Source organism: Cyprinus carpio, chromosome A10 (genome assembly GCF_018340385.1).
Source record: "Cyprinus carpio isolate SPL01 chromosome A10, ASM1834038v1, whole genome shotgun sequence".
NCBI lineage: Eukaryota > Metazoa > Chordata > Actinopteri > Cypriniformes > Cyprinidae > Cyprinus > Cyprinus carpio.
This window is the reverse complement of record NC_056581.1, coordinates 556021-575247: the sequence shown is the minus strand read 5'-3', so window position 1 is coordinate 575247 and position 19227 is coordinate 556021. Positions and strand designations below refer to the sequence as shown.

Here is a 19227-nt window from a genome sequence, read left to right as displayed (position 1 = left end):
TCCGAAGTGTTTGCAGAGCGGGTCTTTAGTTTAACGGGAGACCTTTCAAATGGCCGGCGCAACAGAGCAAGAGTTACATTAGAAAGAAGTGCTTTTCTAAAACTTAACAAAGTCTAGAGTGATAACTGCAATACTGCTCTGGTTAAAGTTTGGTTAGAGTTTTTTTTTCTTTTACTTTAAATAACCCTCAATGGTTTGGATTTTGCTTTCTGTTGCAAATCTTGCCTTTGAACTTGATTGTTTAATTCATTCCTAAAGTGGAAGTTTCAGCAGCTGTAGTAAGCTTTAGTATCAGCAGCCGTAGTAACAACAGCAGAATTGTTAATTGTTGAGCCTTGTTAAAGCCTTTTTAAATCTTATTTGTTTTTCCCAAGAGATCAACCTAGACTGTAAATAGATTGTATTTTAGGGCCACAGTAAAGTAGGCCTATTCTTTTCAGTTTTTCTGAGTATATTTATTTTATTTCTGATTTGAACAGAAACAGACACAAGGCAACCAAAACAGTTTTAAAAACCTTTGTAACTTAAGTTGTCAGTCGGAGTCTGTTGGGCCCCAGCTTTTGAATTGTGTTGGTTAAAATAAAATACTCTTCAGAACACGTTAATCATTTGTGAATGTGTCTCCTACATTAGAAATTGAAAACCAGACACGTTTAACATTTGCATTCAACAAAAATCATTCAAGTGTATTTTGTCAGGTAATTATGACATTTAACCAATGTTTGAGATATGTGAAACCCTTTTTTTACTAAAATGTTTATCAGTAATAACCTCAGTAATAATGTGTTATTTTAAAAAAAAAGACTACAAATTTTTGACTAAAACTAGACTAAAATTAAAAGACTTTTAGTCGACTAAAACTTGACTAACAAAAAAAGATATGTGAATGACTAAATATGACTTAAACTAACAAGAACATTTGGCACAAGACTAAGACTAAGACTAAATTAAAAATAGGTGATGAAATTAACACTATCAGGGACTAACGCCAAAAATCATACTCCAAGGCTGTAGACTTGTTTATATGTACGACCAAGCCTTTAAACAGAGATACATCGACAGTTATAGCTTCTTGCCGATGAAACTGTCAAAGATGACGTCTGCTTTAAACACCAGCGAAAAAGGATTCTTTCCACATCATTTTAATTGCTTGCAGAATGCAAATTATATAGGCCCGTATCCGTCAAAAGAATGTTATGGATATCAGACGATGTCTGACGCCGAACACGTGAAATTTGATTCGTGGTATGAGAGCGTGACAGGAGAGGTGTTTGACTTCAAAAAGCAACTAGCCTTGTACTGCAAGAATGACATTGTTTTGCTGCTTGTAGACCCTTTCGGTTGTATAACGTTAGCCGGATGTGCTATGAAAGTGTTCAAAACACTTTTTTTAACCAAAGACACAATTGCCCTAACGCACAAAAATGTCTACATCAATCAGTACAAATCTTACTCAAACCCTTCCATCCAATGGTTGGAATACATTAAAGCAAGCAGAAATGTCGATGGTCATCACGCATTAAATCATGGCGAAGCCAAATTTGGACCGTATCATATGGATGGCTATTATGAGGCTGATAACGGCAATAGAATAGCTTTGGAGTTTTTAGGTTGTTTCTGGCACGGATATTGTTGCCATTTTAATCCTAACGAATTGAATCCGGTATCAAAAATACCTTTTGGTATACTCAGAAGACAATCTAACAATAAGATGAAGGTTTTGCGTAATACCTTTAATCTCAAAGTGCACGAGATTTGGGAATGTCAGTGGGAGGAAGCTAAACAAAACAATCCTGATGTCATTGCTTTTATGAGTAATAATATTGCGCCAGCAAGACTGAACCCCAGAGAATCGCTTTTTGGGGGGAGAACGAATGCCCTCAGCTTGTACCACCAGACTGCTGCGGGTGAACGCGTGTCATATCTGGATTTCACATCTCTCTATCCTTACGTACAGCCATGTAAAACTTACCCTATCGGACATCCCGAGATAATTTTAAAAGATTTTGAACCGGTCAAATCGTATTTCAGCCTTATTAAATGCAGCGTAGTCCCCCCGCGTAAACTACTACATCCGGTGTCGCCCGTCAAATCTTCTCAGGGGAAATTATTATTTGCGCTGTGTCGCACCTGTGCTGAGGCACAGTATCAGGGTCCGTGTCAGTATGGTGACGAAGAAAGAGTCATTTCAGGAGTTTGGACCTCTGTTGAGCTCTCCAGAGCTATTGATAAAGGTTATTCAGTAGTCAGAATTGAGGAAGTCTGGCATTTTCCACAGACATCATACACTTTATTCAGCAGTTATGTTAAGACGTTTCTCAAATTCATGAGAACATGAGGCTTCAGGTTTTCCATCGCATGTAGTGACAGATGCTGACAAGCAGTCTTACGTCAAAGGATATTTTGAGAAGGAGGGAGTTCAGCTTGACATTGACAAAATCATACTCAACCCCGCACGCAGATCTATAAATAAATATTTATTGAATTCGCTTTGGGGCAGGTTTGGACTTAGGTGCAATCAAGCTCCAGCGGAGCTTTTAACAGATCCTGAAGATTTCGCCCGCCATATCTTTGGAAACGGCCACATCATTAAACACTTCTCAGTCGTGTCAGACACAGTAGCATTAGTGCAGTGGTGTTACGCGGATGAAGACCCAGCCCCCACGCGGGATGTTAATGTGTTTATTGCCGCGTTTACAACCAATTACGATTAAGATTGGAGTCAATCTTATGAATCCGTTAGGCCCCCGTGTTTTTTACGTAGATACAGACAGTGTTATCTTTGTATCGAAAGATGGAGATTGGACCCCAAAAACAGGTGCATATCTTGGTGAGCTGACGGATGAACTTGATGAATCAGATTATATAATGACTTTCGCCTCGACTGGCCCGAAATCTTACAGCTTTAGAACGGCGAAAAATAAAGTCACTCTTAAAGCTAAAGGTGTCTGTAATACAATAAAACTCCATAATTACGGGAAGAAGGAGGCGGGAACCGGCGAACACTCAAATAAAACTTTAATAATCAAATAAATACAAAACAGCGCGACAGCCCCTCACGGGCGACTGCCGCGCACAAAAAAAAACCAAACCAAAAAATAAAACCCAGGCCTGGTCCTCTCTCGTCCTTCACTGTCGTCGCTCCTCTTTTGTATCCTCCCGATCTCCTCCGTGGGACTCGAGACCGGTGAGTGGAGCAGGTGTCGCTCATTTCCCAATCAGTCGTCGCTCCTCGTCGCGTTCCCACGGCTCTCGGCCCCGCCCCACTCGTCACATACCCCCATCGCCCCTCGCAGGCCGGGGGGTACTCCCGAGACTGCGCTCTACTCCCCCTCCCCTCCCCTCCCTCCCTCCCTCCGGGGGGGACCGCTCACGGTGACCTGCGGGAACCTGGGGGTAGGACAGACAGACGAGGCGAGAGAAAAGGAGATGGAAGGATGAGGAGCGACGGGAGACGAGAGAGGGGAGAGAGGAGGGAAAAAAAAAAAAAATTCCGGTTCCCAGACACGCTGCCGCTCGGCCCTCCACCGGCTGTGTGAAGTCCCCCGCGGTGCCTGGCGGTGGCACTGGACGGCCCTCGGTGGACGGCACGACACTCCTCCGGTTTCGGGCAGCCGGCAGGAGTCCCCCGTTCCCTGCTCCTCCCCATTCTTGGCGGATTGCAGCAGGCTCCGGCCACCAGGTGAACGGCGCCGACTTCTCCGCTCCCTTACGAACGGCAGCCGCCCCTCCACATCACGGGCGGCCGGCAGCGAGTTCGTCCGTCCCCGGCAACTCACTCCAGCCCACCGCCTCGAGCGTCCACATCACTTGACACTAGTCACCTGCTCACTCGCACAGAGACCATTGTGCGGGATAAAAAGAGGTTCACGCTGCATAATAGAGCAGTTCTGAAAAGATTCAAAGTGGTATATGACAAGCGAGTGCTGCCACCTGACTACACTACACTTCCTTATGGCTACTAATGCTATTTCTAGCTCACAAAACGTATATGTTGAAACGGATTTTGACTTCCGTTTGCAATTTACATTTTCAGCCGTGATCTCTGGCCCGCCTGGAAGCGGGAAAACTGTCTTTGTGAAAAATGTATTGTGTAATGCACACAAGTTGATCAATGTAAAAATTGATAATATTGTATTTCTATACAGTTCTTGGCAACCTTTGTATGACGAACTGTTGTCATTGTATGATATAAAATTTATTGAAGGTATTCCAAACTCTTTAACGGATGAAACTTTATTGCCTCCTAATGTCAATAGTTTCTATATCTGTGATGATCTGATGGATCTTGCATTTTCAAACGATGAACTCTCACGAGCTTTCACGCAATATGTTCATCATAAATCATTTTCCATCATATTAATAACCCAGAATCTTTTTTTTTTTCACGGTAAAACCAGCAGGACTATCACGCTCAATACTCACTACCTCGTTTTGTACAAGAATCCAAGAGACTCGATGCAAATAATGACTTTAGGATGTCAGATTTACCCTGGAAATATTTTTTTTTTTTTTTATGGAATGTTACAAGGATGCGACCAATCAGCCTTTTGGTCTCCTTTTGATTGACTTTAAAGCTAAAACACCTGAGCGTTTTTGCCTCAGATCAGGGTTGTTTTCAGATCAACAGGTGTTGTATGTGCAGAAAAGATTACGGTGAAAACTGTTGCTGAAAATGAGTGATCTGTAAAACTTACCTCTTTTAAAACTGTTATAAGGCTTCACTGAAGCTACGTCGCGTTATTTTACAGTCCGCGTCAGATCAGCTGATTCTATCCCTGTGTGAGATAGCTCTTAATGTACTCCACGGTAACACCTCTAAACACCAACCAGCTCCGGAGGTTAAAAAAGAAATAAGAGGAGATCAAATACGCTGCTAGTAAAAAGATTAACATCAAAAGAAAAAAACGGTTGATTAATCAATGAGGCGGTTTTCTTGTACCTCTGTTAAGTGTGGCAATACTATTTATCAGTAGTTTAATAACCTCCAGACAGCATTAGGAATGGAATATGCTGAAAAGCTTTACCTAATTCCTCAGAATCAGATGAATAAATAAAGAACGGGTGGAGGATCAGATTGTCAATGAAATCTTAAACAATGTGCCACAAAGGAGTTTAAAAAACATCAAACTCATTCTGAATAAAATGTCTAATGCTAAACAAGTGTCTTCATGGACAACTTCTGCGAGTTTGTATTTAAAGGGAATGTAATTGCAGGTTCGCACATGTTGCATTTGGTTAAAAGTTTAGCAGCGCCTCACACGATCCGCGATGAATACAGGCCGCGTGGTTGGAGTGAATTTCTGAATGCTTTTGCAGCTTTAAATATACCATTTTCCACTATCACGAACTCGCAGGTTAAATGTACAGTTGAGACCCTTAAAAGGAAATCACCTACTCCCTTGAAAAAATGGAAAACGTGGGTCTTTTGGAGATCCTCCAAAGGTATCAAAAAAGCAGCTCACACCATCCTTGGTTATGTAAATTGCTAACCAATGCAACCCCGGTTTTGTGGAGGGGTCCGAATTAAAAATAAGCATAGACGGGGTATTCTTTATCGTCACTTTGGGTAGATAATCGCTCGGAAGCATTCCTAAAAAACATGTGTTGTGAGCAATTTTATCCATAACAGACGTTAGTTGAACCGTATTCATTTTGCCCCGTCTCAGTAATAATCCACTAACACCTGTCTTCGATTGGATATCTCCACAATTGAATCAAAAATCGCATATACGATAATGGTTATGGATTGTCAGAGAGGTTGTCTGAAACGGGCTTCTAGTCTAATATTTCCCGATCTAATTAGTGAAACATGATTTGAACAATCTTCATCAGGGGCTAAATTAAAGGTGTAGAGCGTATATCCATTTAGAAAGTCCTGCTGATCTATTGCAAGAGGTTGATTTTTAAGATGTCTTCCGGTAGCTAACACGAGTTGATAAAAGTCCCTAACAGCAGATCCGCTCTCATATTCTGGCTGAAACGGTTTGGACGGAATTTGGATACCGTCTTGATATAAAGCCAAAAACTCAAGGTTAAAATGTTTAAAAGCAAAAGGATTTTTATCATACGCCCCTGAAAAGGCAGAATTTTCTGTCATTGCTAAAATTACTGATTTTGGTAGTGTCCCAAGAAAAAGATTTTTTTGATTAGATACCCGAGATCCAGCGGGGATAGAAAAATTCTTCAGACACACACGGTCTATGGGGTATTTAGCAGTGGTTGATAGAAGTGCCTGCGCGTGTCCCAACCGGACGCCGGGTGAAACAAACTTTTTTCACAAAAAGAGATGCTGATACAATATTGAGTTTAAACCAACATCATCATCTCGCATTAGACAGAACTCATCTTTAGCTCTTGTCATTCTTATTTTTATATCTACACCATTCAACATTAATTTTTCTTGAAAGAAAATATCACTATGAATGGGGGCTAGTAATTCTATCACATTACTAGCATTGGTAAATGCAGCTCTCTTCATTAACCCCGTATTTTCTCCTGCGGGGTCAGTAGCATCCATGTGACCTGGTGTATCTTTGTAGAACAAACCTGCTGAAAAGACACTTTCGAGTGTATCTTTTCCAAAATTAATCAGAGCTTCGATCAAACACCTGTAGGGGTAGGTACTGGAACTCTGGGTTATCAGAAGATCACCCAGAGAAACATCCACCTGTGAGAATATACACACTTCTAGATTGTTTATTGAACCAACAGGTGATCCATCTGGTATATTAGAACCATCGGGTCTGGTAATTTTGAGTCTGGTGTATAAAAGACTGTTGTTAAGATCAAGATAATCTTCGCCTGTGCCAGCGATAAAAAATTCTAATGGTGATGAATCAGTTATTGCAGATAGAGGTGGTATTTCAACATAAGTATTTTTTTCAATCGATGTTTGGGTCATGGGAATTGTAAATAAATCCAACTCTGATTTAATACACTCCTCGGACATGTTGTGGAATAGAGCCATGTTTAGAAAATAGTGTTCAGGGGTCTTTTGGCGCAGACGGTTTTCTTTACACGTTTAGTGCGGGGCCGCCGGGTATGTTTTGCGACTGTACGCTTGTTACTGCGACGTTTAGCTTTCTTCACACGGCCACTCCCCCTACGTAGTCGCTCACCCGGTGGTTTAAATGATCCTCGTGACATCACCATAAAGCCGTTGCCATTTTGTCCATTATTATTATTATTATTGTTGTTATACGATCTTGATAGAGCGCTGGTCACAACATCGCTAGCTATATAACTGGCAGCGGTTTTTAGATGTGGTTTCACTATACTAAAACCTCTTTTCAACAGAGGTAGGGCCGTCCTGAAAAGAGATCTAAAATGCCCCTTATACCTGATCCGTACATTACTGGACCGCCAGCATACCATGGCAACCCGTTACCTGCTTGGTTCCGGTAGTATGTGACATATCGTTCGGGATCCATAGTTGCGTAATAGTTTTGCTAAAACTAAAATTTATTTCACCGGTCTGAAGTGAAGTTTAGCTACACCTTTACCATAAGTGAAACGCACATGTTTGTTCTGATCGTCTATAACCTCAATGCAAATATTTGTAATATCAGATTTATTCACAGGTACCTAATGTGGCTTGTCGAATCTAACACTGACGCTGTCATTAGATGATCCGTCTATATGTACACCTACTGATTGATATTCGATCATATCGCTGTATATATACATGCTATAAAAGGCTCCTCTTATGTCAGCTTGGTGCGGTGCATATGTCACGACAGGTGCACCGTCAGAATGATCTTCGTGTTGTTGTTTTACAGATCCTAGAGACACACCGGATTTTAATCCTAGAATAATAGCCAACTTCCCATAAAATATCAAAGACGTGTTCGCTGGTACTTTTAGAAATATCCTGTTTTTGATGTGATCGTAACCAAGTGTCACTCTCGTTGGAAGGTTACCATTTATTTCTCTAACCAGAAAAAGTACATCTTCGTAATACCCCAGTTTTAATGTATTGCACACTTTAGATACGTTTTGAAGCTTTTTTCTTTAATGTAGATAATCACATCTCGGTCCTCTTCATAATGTTTCTCATCATACCCCAGTATATTGGGGTCAGTGTTAATAATAAATGCTGCATCCTCCTCATTAAATGTATACCAGGAAATAGGATAATAAAATTTGATTAATCCAACTTCCCATTGACCTTTGAGGTTTATACTTCTTGCGAGTCTCGTTTTGTAATTAGAGATACGGTTGTCGTTGATGCATTACAAGGCATGATATAAAAATCACCCTCACCCATGGTATAGTTTTTCACAAATGCTACTTATGACACCCCGGTTGTTACTTTAATGGATTCTGTGTGTCCACGATTTCCTTTTCTGGTAACCATGAGGAAAATTTAGTTGGCCAACCCCACCACTTGACAAGACAAAGCACCTTTCGACCACTCTTTTTTCAATCTAAAATCTTTTCTATTTTAAATGATTTATCTTGGTTCACAATGATTTTTTGTAATTCTTTTTCATAAAAACAGCCGTCAATAACATCCCCATCATAATCTTGTAATCTGTACACTGGAGGGGTTCGTGGTATACAGGCGGCTATAGTGAAAAACTTTGGTGTAATTCTGTTCATAACCCTTCGAAAATACATTTCTAACCTTTGACACTCTAACTACATCCCCTATTTTATACTTAAAGACAGGTGTACCTTTTCGTAGCTTTCCATACAGATTATTAAACACATCCGCCATTGTGACAACTGGCGTTATATCCATCTATAAGATCTTGTAAGATATGGTAGTAATGCTTTGAATTGATCGCTGTTAAAAATGTCCACATTTTTGATTTAAGCGTACGGTTAAAGCGTTCCAAAACAGACGCTTTAACATCACTTGCTGTAGCAAAATGATGTATGTTATACTTTTTCATCAGTTGTTGGAAATGCTTGTTAAAAAATTCTGTGCCTTTATCAGTCTGTAATTTTTGAGGTATACGGTTTTCTTTGAGAATAGAGGCAAACGCTTTCGTAACCTCTGCCCCTGTCTTATTCTTCAACGGTCGTACCCATGCATATTTGCTAAAAACATCTATGCAAGTAAGTAAAAATTTTATACCGTCGTTTTCTTTCGAATAAGCAGACATGTCAACCAGATCTGCTTGAAACTGGACATCTTTTCCGTACACCACCACTCTATTCTGTTTGTATTTGACAGGTGCTTTCTTGTGTAATGTATAAGCGTCCTGAGAGGATAACCAATCTGATATTTCTTCATCCTTCAGAGTTACCCCGTATTCCTGTAGCACGCCCCGTTTTAACCGTTCTTTACCTCCCAAAGATCCGGGATTCGTTGGGTCATAGTACACTTTTTTCATTAATTCAGACATCTTACCACCGCTACTGTTTACACAAAATAATGACGCAGTTATTAGAGTCAAAAGGTTTTTATTTGCAATCGTTGCAGAAGATACATACACATTCAATATGATTGGTTATACGTTATCTAATTATATATCATCTAGATATTGAAGGAATTTCACACACATTACAAAATTTTTCTCTATCATATATTCATATATTCAACTAGCATGTCAATAATTTTATATACATCCATCGTATCGTTTCTTGACAACAACATTACACACACGTCAGTTACATAAGTACAGAGACATAAAATGTTACCAATTTTAAGACCTTGTTCACATTCAGGCATAAGTTCGAGGATGTTTTTAACAGTCATGCAGGGGTTATACCCGTTTGCAAGACATTGGGTTGTCATAACACACTAATTCTTCAACATACCCCTCACAACAACCATTTGCTTTTTTAATTTCATTAAACGTTTATTATCCACATAACACACACTTTTATCATCATCTGTAATCATATACAATAAACATGTTATTTCATTCTTAATTCGTTGTTTAAATACAAGTTTTCCCAGACAGGTTGTATTGCAGAGGTTGCCCATGTCCCCGGTTAATCAGAATCAGCAGGTGTACTCTTCTTCCAGTTGTCAACAGCGTCGTAAATGGCCTGCTCGCAGATTTCATCCACAAGTTTCGTCCGGAGTTCTGCCAGACCTTCCACTATGTACATTTCATCTCTGAGCTCGCACAGAACACCATCGACAACACCCTGAATTCTTTGCAGATGTAGTGTTAAACCAAACAGTTTCAAGGAATGAGTTTTAGATCAGGTTTACACAATTTATGCGACAGCTGTCCAAAACATCCCAGAAAATAGTACACAGGTGCCTCATAGAGACATGAATGTTGTGTTTGCGAAGGATGATCGACCTGACATCCATAACAATCTTTCTTCAACTGTCTGTCAACCAGATGTTCCAGAATTATGGTGACGACGGCTTTAATGATTTTAATGACGGTGTCCAAGACGTCTTCAGAAATTGCGGTGTCAGGTGGTCCAGCGTGAGGAGGTAGACTGTACTTTGCGAGGAAAGCGAGGTTATGGTATCCGAGCTCTGTACAGAATTTGTTCAGCCAGGCATTACTCTCCGGCTGGACATGCACCATTCAGGGTGAAACGATTTCACTTTTATGTTGTTGTATCTGTCAAAAGCTTCGCACCACTTAAACATTTTGTCTATCTTTCTGAATATTTCCTCTAACGCAGGCACGTCTTTTCACTGAAACAAAAATTTAATGGTATAGTATTTGAGATGATCCTCTTCAGATATCGGCCAAGCCCGTTCATGTAGGTCCGAGATGCGGTCGCTACAAAGTATATAAACGTAATCATCAGCATGCTTGTTAATGTGATCCCCGAGCACTCTGTAGCGCATTCCTGGAGTGACGCCATTCCATTCCCCTATGAATAGAGGATCATCGCCTCCATCTTTTAGATCACACCACACGCAATTGTAAAATAAACACCAATCTTTTACGGTGAAAAACAGATCGGGATCTTCATTCGTGTCGTACGTGACCCTTTCATCATTGTCCACGGTGCTCAGTCTGACCTCTCGGTTGGTTTGTCAAAATCATAGCTGCAAATACGATTACTGGATAGATGAAACTCATACTTAACATTGTCCAAAGGTTTGTGGAGGAAACTGGCCAGACACGGTCCATGTTTTATCCTCCTCGGGGCCAGCATAAGATGCCCCATAGCGAACTCAACACTCTTCTCAGGAGTTTTAGGTGATGATGTCTCGGCCAGTGCTACAGAATATTTCTCCGTTTTTAATTTTTTTTTTCAATTCACAAAACCTCAGTTTGTATTTTGCGTCTAGTTACGGATAAATTAGCCTCAACAAAACCACCCCTTTTTAAACACTCGTTACAACCAATTTGGGGGGCGACTATCACACCACACCTGGTTAGGGGCAGGGTTGTAGGTGTGGCTTGACCGAAGCTCTCCTGAGCGCATTCTGAGTTTGACAGCGGCGTGTGAGTTTGATCCGTTGGATAAGCTCTGCTTAGAGATCTTATTTCTTTTGTTTAACTTTTTTCTGCCGGCGTGACAAACCGCTAACTTTTACTGATTTGTAACATTGAAAAACTGGCATTTGCTTTACGTTCGCTTCTTTTTTGTTTTAGTTTGAGGTAAGATACAAATGCTATAAAACTCTGTAACCTAGTTTTCTTTTCTTTTCTTTTCTAACTGGTAACAAACTCTAACACCTTTTTAAATTGTAATGTTACAAGCTTTGACTCTCACCTGTTGTTTAACGCACGTATCTGATGCTTTTTGGCCTGTTTGATTGTTTTAGATAAATAACCTAGTTTTCTTTTCTAACTGGTAACAATCTTAAATGCATACCTTGAACCTTTTTTACTCTTTTCCGAGTACAAAAAACGATCATTACATTGTTTCTATTTCGTGTATGTTTTAACCTTTTTCTTGAAATGCATTGTGTATGTAAAACCTTAATCAAAACTTCCCTTATACCATTTTCACGTTTTCACAATTTAAAGTTTAAAGCACATAGTTTTGAACAGTTTTCAAATGGCCCCACAAACAAAAACACTTTTCCTGTCGATCGTAAATTCCTTTTAGGTCCTTAAAAAAAAATGGGGTTGGCCGGGGGCTGTACAGGGAGGGGTGGGTGGTCCAAACAGGTGTACAAAACAGATGGCTTTTATGACCCTCATCAATTAAATTTTTCGAGACAAGGTGCACTATATCCTCTCTCACAACAATACTACACCGAGAATAAAAGGTACACCTTTCTTTGTAAACATCTGGGCACCGTTATGCAAATCTTCCCACATAGTGATGTAGAGATATGGGGGCATGTTAGAACGAGCTGTTTTAGGGGGGTGTGGACTAGAAACTTTTATAAAGAATATCTCTTTGGATTTGAGACTTCAGTCTTTGCAACTCCACAGATCTTCTTTATTCACCAAGAGCTTGTAACACTCCAAAGAGAAAGGAAATTTGAAATCGCATCATATGACCCCTTTAAAAGCTACTTGGCAAATACAGATGACAGAGTGTTAAACAAAATCGCATAGCCACCAAATTAAAAAAATCTGACATCCAGGAAATAAAAATGTGAGCAGTTTTAAGCAGCAGTTTTACCACAAATATAGACAAGTGATAGCACCACCACCACCAGAAATACTTAATTGTCTGCTTTACAGTGAAACACAAGCTCACTGCAACCGATTCCCTGACATAATACATTTATTGCGACCAATTCAACAGATACACCAAGTTAGAACAACTGGAACAGCAATAAACGATAACAATACAGCAAAATAATTAACTACGATCTAGCCCTCGATTAAACATGAATAAAATATTTCATCATAGCTTACTCAGTAGTGCTGCTTTTAATTGCACCGCTTGCGTGGGAATTTGTGTCAGAGTAACAATTAAAATGTGTTTTTTTAAATAAACCATTACATTTCATAATCTCTTTTCACACTCATCTTGGGTGAGGGGCGGGATAGTCCAAGTAAGGGACTTGCCTGAGCTTTTGGGGTGTTGCGCGAGGGGGCATCACCGCCCCCTCGCGCAACACCCCAAAAGCTCAGGCAAGTTGCGGCCCACATGGAAATAACCTATATAAACATATGTTTTAATATAGGTTTTGATATAGTTTTTAACATATGTGACATATAAAATTGGCCATTTTCCTATATTATATGCACATATATGCACGTATATGTACATATAATATAGGGAAATGGCCAATTTTATATATGTCACATATATTAAAAACCTATATCAAAACCTATATTAAACATATATGTTTATATGGGTTATCTCCATGTGGGTGGACTTTTCTTTACTAGAGTGCCGAACCTCAGAGTTTGTGCAAACATCCACATCGCTGTAATCAAATGTGTTCTTAAGTGCTGCTTTTACATTGCGGTCAGTTTTTGTTGTGTTTATTTAGTTACTGAGAGGAAGGTGCGTAGTATATATTTACATATTCATCCGAACGCTGCTCAGCAGCCTCAGGTTCTCAGGTTAACTGAAGCTCTGTCTTCCTCTTTTGAACTGAATCATTAGAGCTGTAATACAGTCTTGCGCTACAGTGCCACACTTGTCAAACCGCATTATTGCAAGCTCTCACATTAGGTAGATACGAGATCAAACCACTACTCAAAAACATTTGCCGACAATTTGTTTTATCGTCGACGTTGTCGATAATGTTGACTAATTGTTTCAGCCCTAGTATATATATACTAAAGTCAATACGTTACAGAGAGTCATGCGCTTTTACATCTCCCAACCACTCAAAATCATCTATTAACGGCCAATAAAGTGATTATGCAATACTAGAATGCAAAACAAAAGCACCCCAAAACAGAAACTCAAAGAGAAATTAAAGACTTTGACTTAACACAAGGAAAACTTTAGATTTTCTTACCTGACTGGTACTTCTTGCTCTGACTGACGCCATTATGTGGCATATATAGGCATATATGCAGCATATATATGTGCATATAAACTGCATTTAGGTTTCATATATGCGCATATATCCTCATATAGGTTCTTTCCATGTGGGGGGTAGTGGCCAAGGTCAGGGAAGCGGCCAGGAATGTGGTCATGGGACTTGCTTGACACTTACTGGAGATCTTTTCAATTCAGTGCTTCAGTCCCCATTAAAAAAATGGGGAAAAAAATGGGCTAATACTTTGCTAAAAGTCCAGGTCTCAGAGAAAGGAACTTAAAGGGTTGCTCCACCCCAAAATGAAAATTGTCATTAATCACTGACTCCGATGTCATTCCAAACCCATAAAAGCTTTGCTCGTCTTCAGAACACAATTTAGGATGCGCCACATGGATTTGCTGTTTTCTTTCAAAATCTTTTCAAATCAAAGTGTAAACATGTAGAAAACCTATTCTTGTAGTGCGGCTGACACAGAAGAGTGTAAGCTGCCTGCTTTTAGCTCAAATTCTACAAAATGGCAATACAGTGATGCGGAGAGACAGAGGAGACAAATTGTTGAAAAGTCATTATTTTCTTCGCGTACAAAGTATTGTTGTCACTTCATAATGTTACGGTTGAATCACTGATGGCAGATGGACTATTCTGATGATGCTTTTCATATTTTTATGGACCTTGACAGTGTTAGATTGCAGTCTATGGGACAGTCTCAAGCATCCTAGTGTTCATCCAAAATATCATAAATTGTGTTCTGAAGACGAATGAAGCTTTTATGGGTTTGGAACGACATGGGGGTAAGTGATTAATGACAATTTTCATTTTGGGGTGGAGTAACCCTTGAAGTACCTTTCTCTGAGACTCTTGAACTTGAAGGATAAAATTGACATATTGGGTGAATCTTCAACAATCTGTAAGTACTCATCTCACTCATAAAGTACTGGAGGAGTGCTGGGAATATTCGTATGATGGAGGTTGTAGTTTTGGATGGAAGAGTAGAGTATGGGCCAAGGAGAATGGCATGGATAAGATCTTCTGTCCTAATGTACCACTCGCTGATGCCCCACTTATGGAGAGTCCCTGAACCACTTGTAGATTTGAGCTTACTAGACAAGCCCAAAGCTGAATACATTGGAAAGGAGGTTAATGCTATTCTAAATAATACATTTTATTCAACATTACAAATTTACGGATGGACCTAAGAAACCTGTTAGTCAAAAGGTTGGAATAGGTGTATATATCCCAAAATTTAAAGTACCAATTAGTTTGAAATTGCCAAATGATTTCAGTATACACAGCTATAACACTAGGACTACAGTGGGTTGAACAAGTCAGACCAAATAAAGTGGTAATATGTTCAGATTCTTCTTCAGCTTTAATCAGTATAGCACAAGATCAGACAGAGAAGAATTATTAATGGAAGTGTATTTATCTTCAAACAGATTGAAAGAGGCTGGAATATATATATTTTTTGTTGGGTGCCAGCCAGCCAGCCTAGTTACTAGTAACTTAGTTACTGTAATAATATAACTTTTTGCAGTAACTACTGTAACTAATTACTAATAAGATTACAGTAATAATATTAGTTACCATTAATAAAACAGCTTAGTTAGTTTTGATGCCTCAACCCAACCTGATTTAAAATCAAACAATCAAATAATTCCTATACTTATTTTCATAATTTTCGTGACTTGCACATGCATGTGATGTCCCCAGTGCAGCAGGTAAGCTTGGAATATGGAAAAGCTTATATTCAGCAGATAGCAATATTGCATTATATTGATTGTGTCAGGAAAAAAGATGATCTGAACACTGTTGTGTGTGGCTTTACTTTACTTTACAATCCCCTGATCAGCATGTACGTTATATTACTATGATTAAAAATCTTTTAGGAAAATTAAACAGTTTCTTACAAACTTATCTGGTTTGATAAAATACATAATGAAATATAATCGTATATAGGTAATGGAGACATTACAATTAGCGTCAAGCTACGCATGACAATTAATGAGATTAATACAACACTTCTACTTGAATGTCACTATCAATCACTATTGAGTGTTTGTAATAACTTCTGACTGCAATCCAGTGGTGATTTTGGTCAAATGATGAGGCAGAAATATGTTAGTAACATTCTAGAAGAATCTTATGTGGAAGATACACAGTTACAACTTCTGTGGGGCGTGAAGAATAAGTAATGTAACTAGTAGTGTAACTAATTACGGTTGCCAGAAAGTAGTAAGTAAAGTAACAATATTACTTTTGAAAGGAGTAACTAGTAATGAGTAATATATTACATTCTTTGAGTAACTAGCCCAACACTGGTGCCAGCACATGTTGGTGTATCTGGTAAGAAGTTGCTGATAAACTAGCAAAAAAAGCACTTGACAAGATGGAGGTGGAAGTTAAAGTGCCTATGGGGAAAAGTCGATTTTAAAGAAAAAGTTAATGAATAAATGTCAAATTAAGCCCGATTCGGACGGTAATTGTTTCTCATGTGGACGTCTGTAAAAATAAATTTACATATTTACATACAAAATTTACATCGGATGGCGATCTATTCACAGAGGAGGAGTGAGTTCACATAATTGTCTGCTGTTAATAAAATTAATTTTATTTACAAAATTTATTCTTATTATTGTGTAAAATGCATTTAAAAATATGCTACTTATTATTATGTAAAATGTATTATTATTCCAAGTATTATATTATATAATCCTATTTATTTAATTATTTAAATCTCCTGTTTAAAAAGACGCGCTATAGTTGTATAAAATTATAGCCTACACGATATAGTTATGTAGCTTGTATATCCCTTTATAATACACGTTTTGAAACGTTACCTGCTGCTGCCATAATGAAGATTTGCGTGCTTTTCTTCTCTTTCTGCTCCCAGTCGATGTGAGCATTCATGAAGTAGGCTATGTTCTTTTAAATACTTTCCAGCATTTCAGAAATAGATATGTATGCAAATTACACCGAAGTTCAACAGTTAACATACCTTACGGTGTCCGGGAGTGCTCAAAAGGGTTTATAAGCACTGGATTTTGAACAGATGTCTTCTTGTAAACTTAGAGATGTGGATTCGGACGGCAATTAAATTGTTATTTTATTTTTCAATCCTTCCCCTTCTCAGATTTCACGCATCAGCTACTTGACTGTAGGTGGCAATAATGTTCCTAAGGAGTTATTCGCCATTGAGGCGCGTCCTCCAGTACAGCAGGGGCGCTGTGCAGCTCCGCAACCACAAACATTAACACGAGAACAAGCCTTGCGCATCATGGGGACACGCTTGAAGGTGAGACACATCAACTCACATTATTGATGTTTTTTTACATTATTTCAAAGTTAGTAAATGCATTTGCAGCTACTGAATTGTTTAAACAGATGGCTTTACAAGAGCAAAGTGTCATTACATTATAAAATAATTGTTTATAGTCATTGCAGTTTGTTAATATTTTTATTCAAAGGTGCTGCGGGTGTTCAAAGACCTGCATAAGACGAGAAGAGATGTTTTTAGAGATGATGACAGAGCTCTGACAGGTAACCGTTATCAGTAAACCTACATAACAACTCACATGCTGCCAAAAATTCACTACGTTGTTACATCAGTTGTCTACATTCTTAAATTCGTTACATAAACAGTTCGATGTCTGTATGTTTCTTATTTTATTTATTTATTTATTTATTTATTTTTATTAATCTTTGCTTTCTCTCTCTGAACATGAGCTGCCAGGTTAAAAATAAATGAAGAATTCAAAAAACACAAGAATGAAACATCAGAGGAAAATATTAAAGAGGCAAGTCACGTGACGGCACAGTGAATTACACTAGATATCAAAATGTAGTTTCCGTATTTTCTTGGACTCCAAGGCTTAGAGATCTTGGTGAGAATCACAAAGCTTAATGTCTTTTCAGATGCTTAAAATGGCCCGAGCGGTTGAGACCATCCTTCGTGAAAATGTGATACAGGGAGAGCATGTGGAGGAAAATAAAGTCTGTAAGTGGTTTGTGTAAAATTATGGGAGAATCTCAAGGACACGATCACAAAAAATAAGCATATTTTAGTCCATAAGGTGTTTTTTATTAATATATTGCATAGTGACAAAATATAAGCATCATTTTCCTCCCAAATTCTCATTACTGTAATTCTTCTGGACATTGTTTGTTACTGTAATTCAGTGATTTTAAATCAGCATAAATTCATCAACAAATACTATGCTTTATTATTTAAATTGTATATGTATTATAGAAATGTCTAATTAAGTTATATTGATTTATTATGTGTATATTATACATCCACAGGGTTTCTGCACGTCTTAAAAAGTCTTAATTCGGCTTTCTGCAATTTAAGGCCTTGACATAGGTGATTTTTCTGGATCCATTGGCAGATATTTGTTCTTGTTTTAAGCATAAACTCCCTTCATTTTGATCCGTTTCACAGAGAACAAGACGAATAATGTAATTTCTGTCCTCAAGTTAATGTATCTTGATTTGCACTGGAAAACAAGTCAAAAATACTGAGAAAGAACATCATTTTTACAGGTTTTCCCCCCATATTCTAGTCTAGTGTGTGTGAACAGAGCTATTCAAACCTTAAGCTTAAGTAATGGAGATCTGCTGGAAGTTGTATTTACAAACTTCGAAGTGTTGCTAATACAAATCATTGTGTGCTTCTTTTAAACAACATATTGACGTATTGTGTTCTTTTAAAAAGTCCTTAAATTTACCTTCATAATACCTGTAGAAACCCTGCATCCATTTTTTTTTTTACTTTGGCTTAATAAGAGCAAGATGTTTCTTTTTATTTACGGTTGGGTTGGGAACATGTGGTTTCCTCGATTAATGATTGTTGCTTATATTGTGTTTTGTAGTGTTACGGCCCCGCAAGAGTCTCCTGCTGGACAATGTACCTTACTCTGATACACCCAGAAACAAGACATGACCCTGATGTACTGTCATTGATACGGCTCATTTTTCTTCCGCGGTTCTCATATGGGACAAAGAGTACGACACATTAATGCAGCCCACTAAATAATCACCTATTTTGCATTCTACACAGTGGCCATAATAACATAAACATAACGTACAGGTTATTAAAGTTGTTCTGCGCTGATGTGATTGTGTTCAATTAAATGCAATGAATTGCCACATTGTAAATAGTATTTGTTTGGTTTATTGTGTTGAATAAATTATAAAAAACATGTCCATTTCAATTCTTTTTTTGGGTGGGGGGTTGCATTTATCTGACTGATAATCAAACAAAAAACATTTTTGGTTTGAGGGTAAATTCCTACATTCACATTATATAATTTATGTAATTTTTTTTGAAAACATAAACGATGTAATGCTATTGTTGTGTGCAGTTCTGTAGAAACTCGCCTGAAAAACAG

General features: G+C 38.4%; 1 protein-coding gene across 1 annotated transcript; it reads left to right on the top strand.

The window, feature by feature from the left end:
* The first annotated feature begins 16995 nt into the window (after positions 1 to 16995).
* On the top strand, positions 16996 to 19038 carry lyrm7 (LYR motif containing 7). The gene is made up of 5 exons (XM_019063697.2): positions 16996 to 17132; positions 17305 to 17377; positions 17564 to 17634; positions 17753 to 17834; positions 18709 to 19038. The coding sequence occupies exons 1-5, from the start codon at positions 17115 to 17117 to the stop codon at positions 18777 to 18779; spliced, it is 315 nt and encodes a 104-aa protein (XP_018919242.1). The 5' UTR covers positions 16996 to 17114; the 3' UTR covers positions 18780 to 19038.
* The last annotated feature ends 189 nt before the right edge of the window (positions 19039 to 19227 follow it).

Bases quoted from the DNA above. Each gene is read 5' to 3' on its own strand.
- lyrm7 (XM_019063697.2), top strand. The intron at 17,378-17,563 runs GTAACCGTTATC...TCTGAACATGAG, and splicing joins TGATGACAGAGCTCTGACAG to CTGCCAGGTTAAAAATAAAT. The intron at 17,835-18,708 runs GTAAGTGGTTTG...TGTGTTTTGTAG, and splicing joins TGTGGAGGAAAATAAAGTCT to TGTTACGGCCCCGCAAGAGT.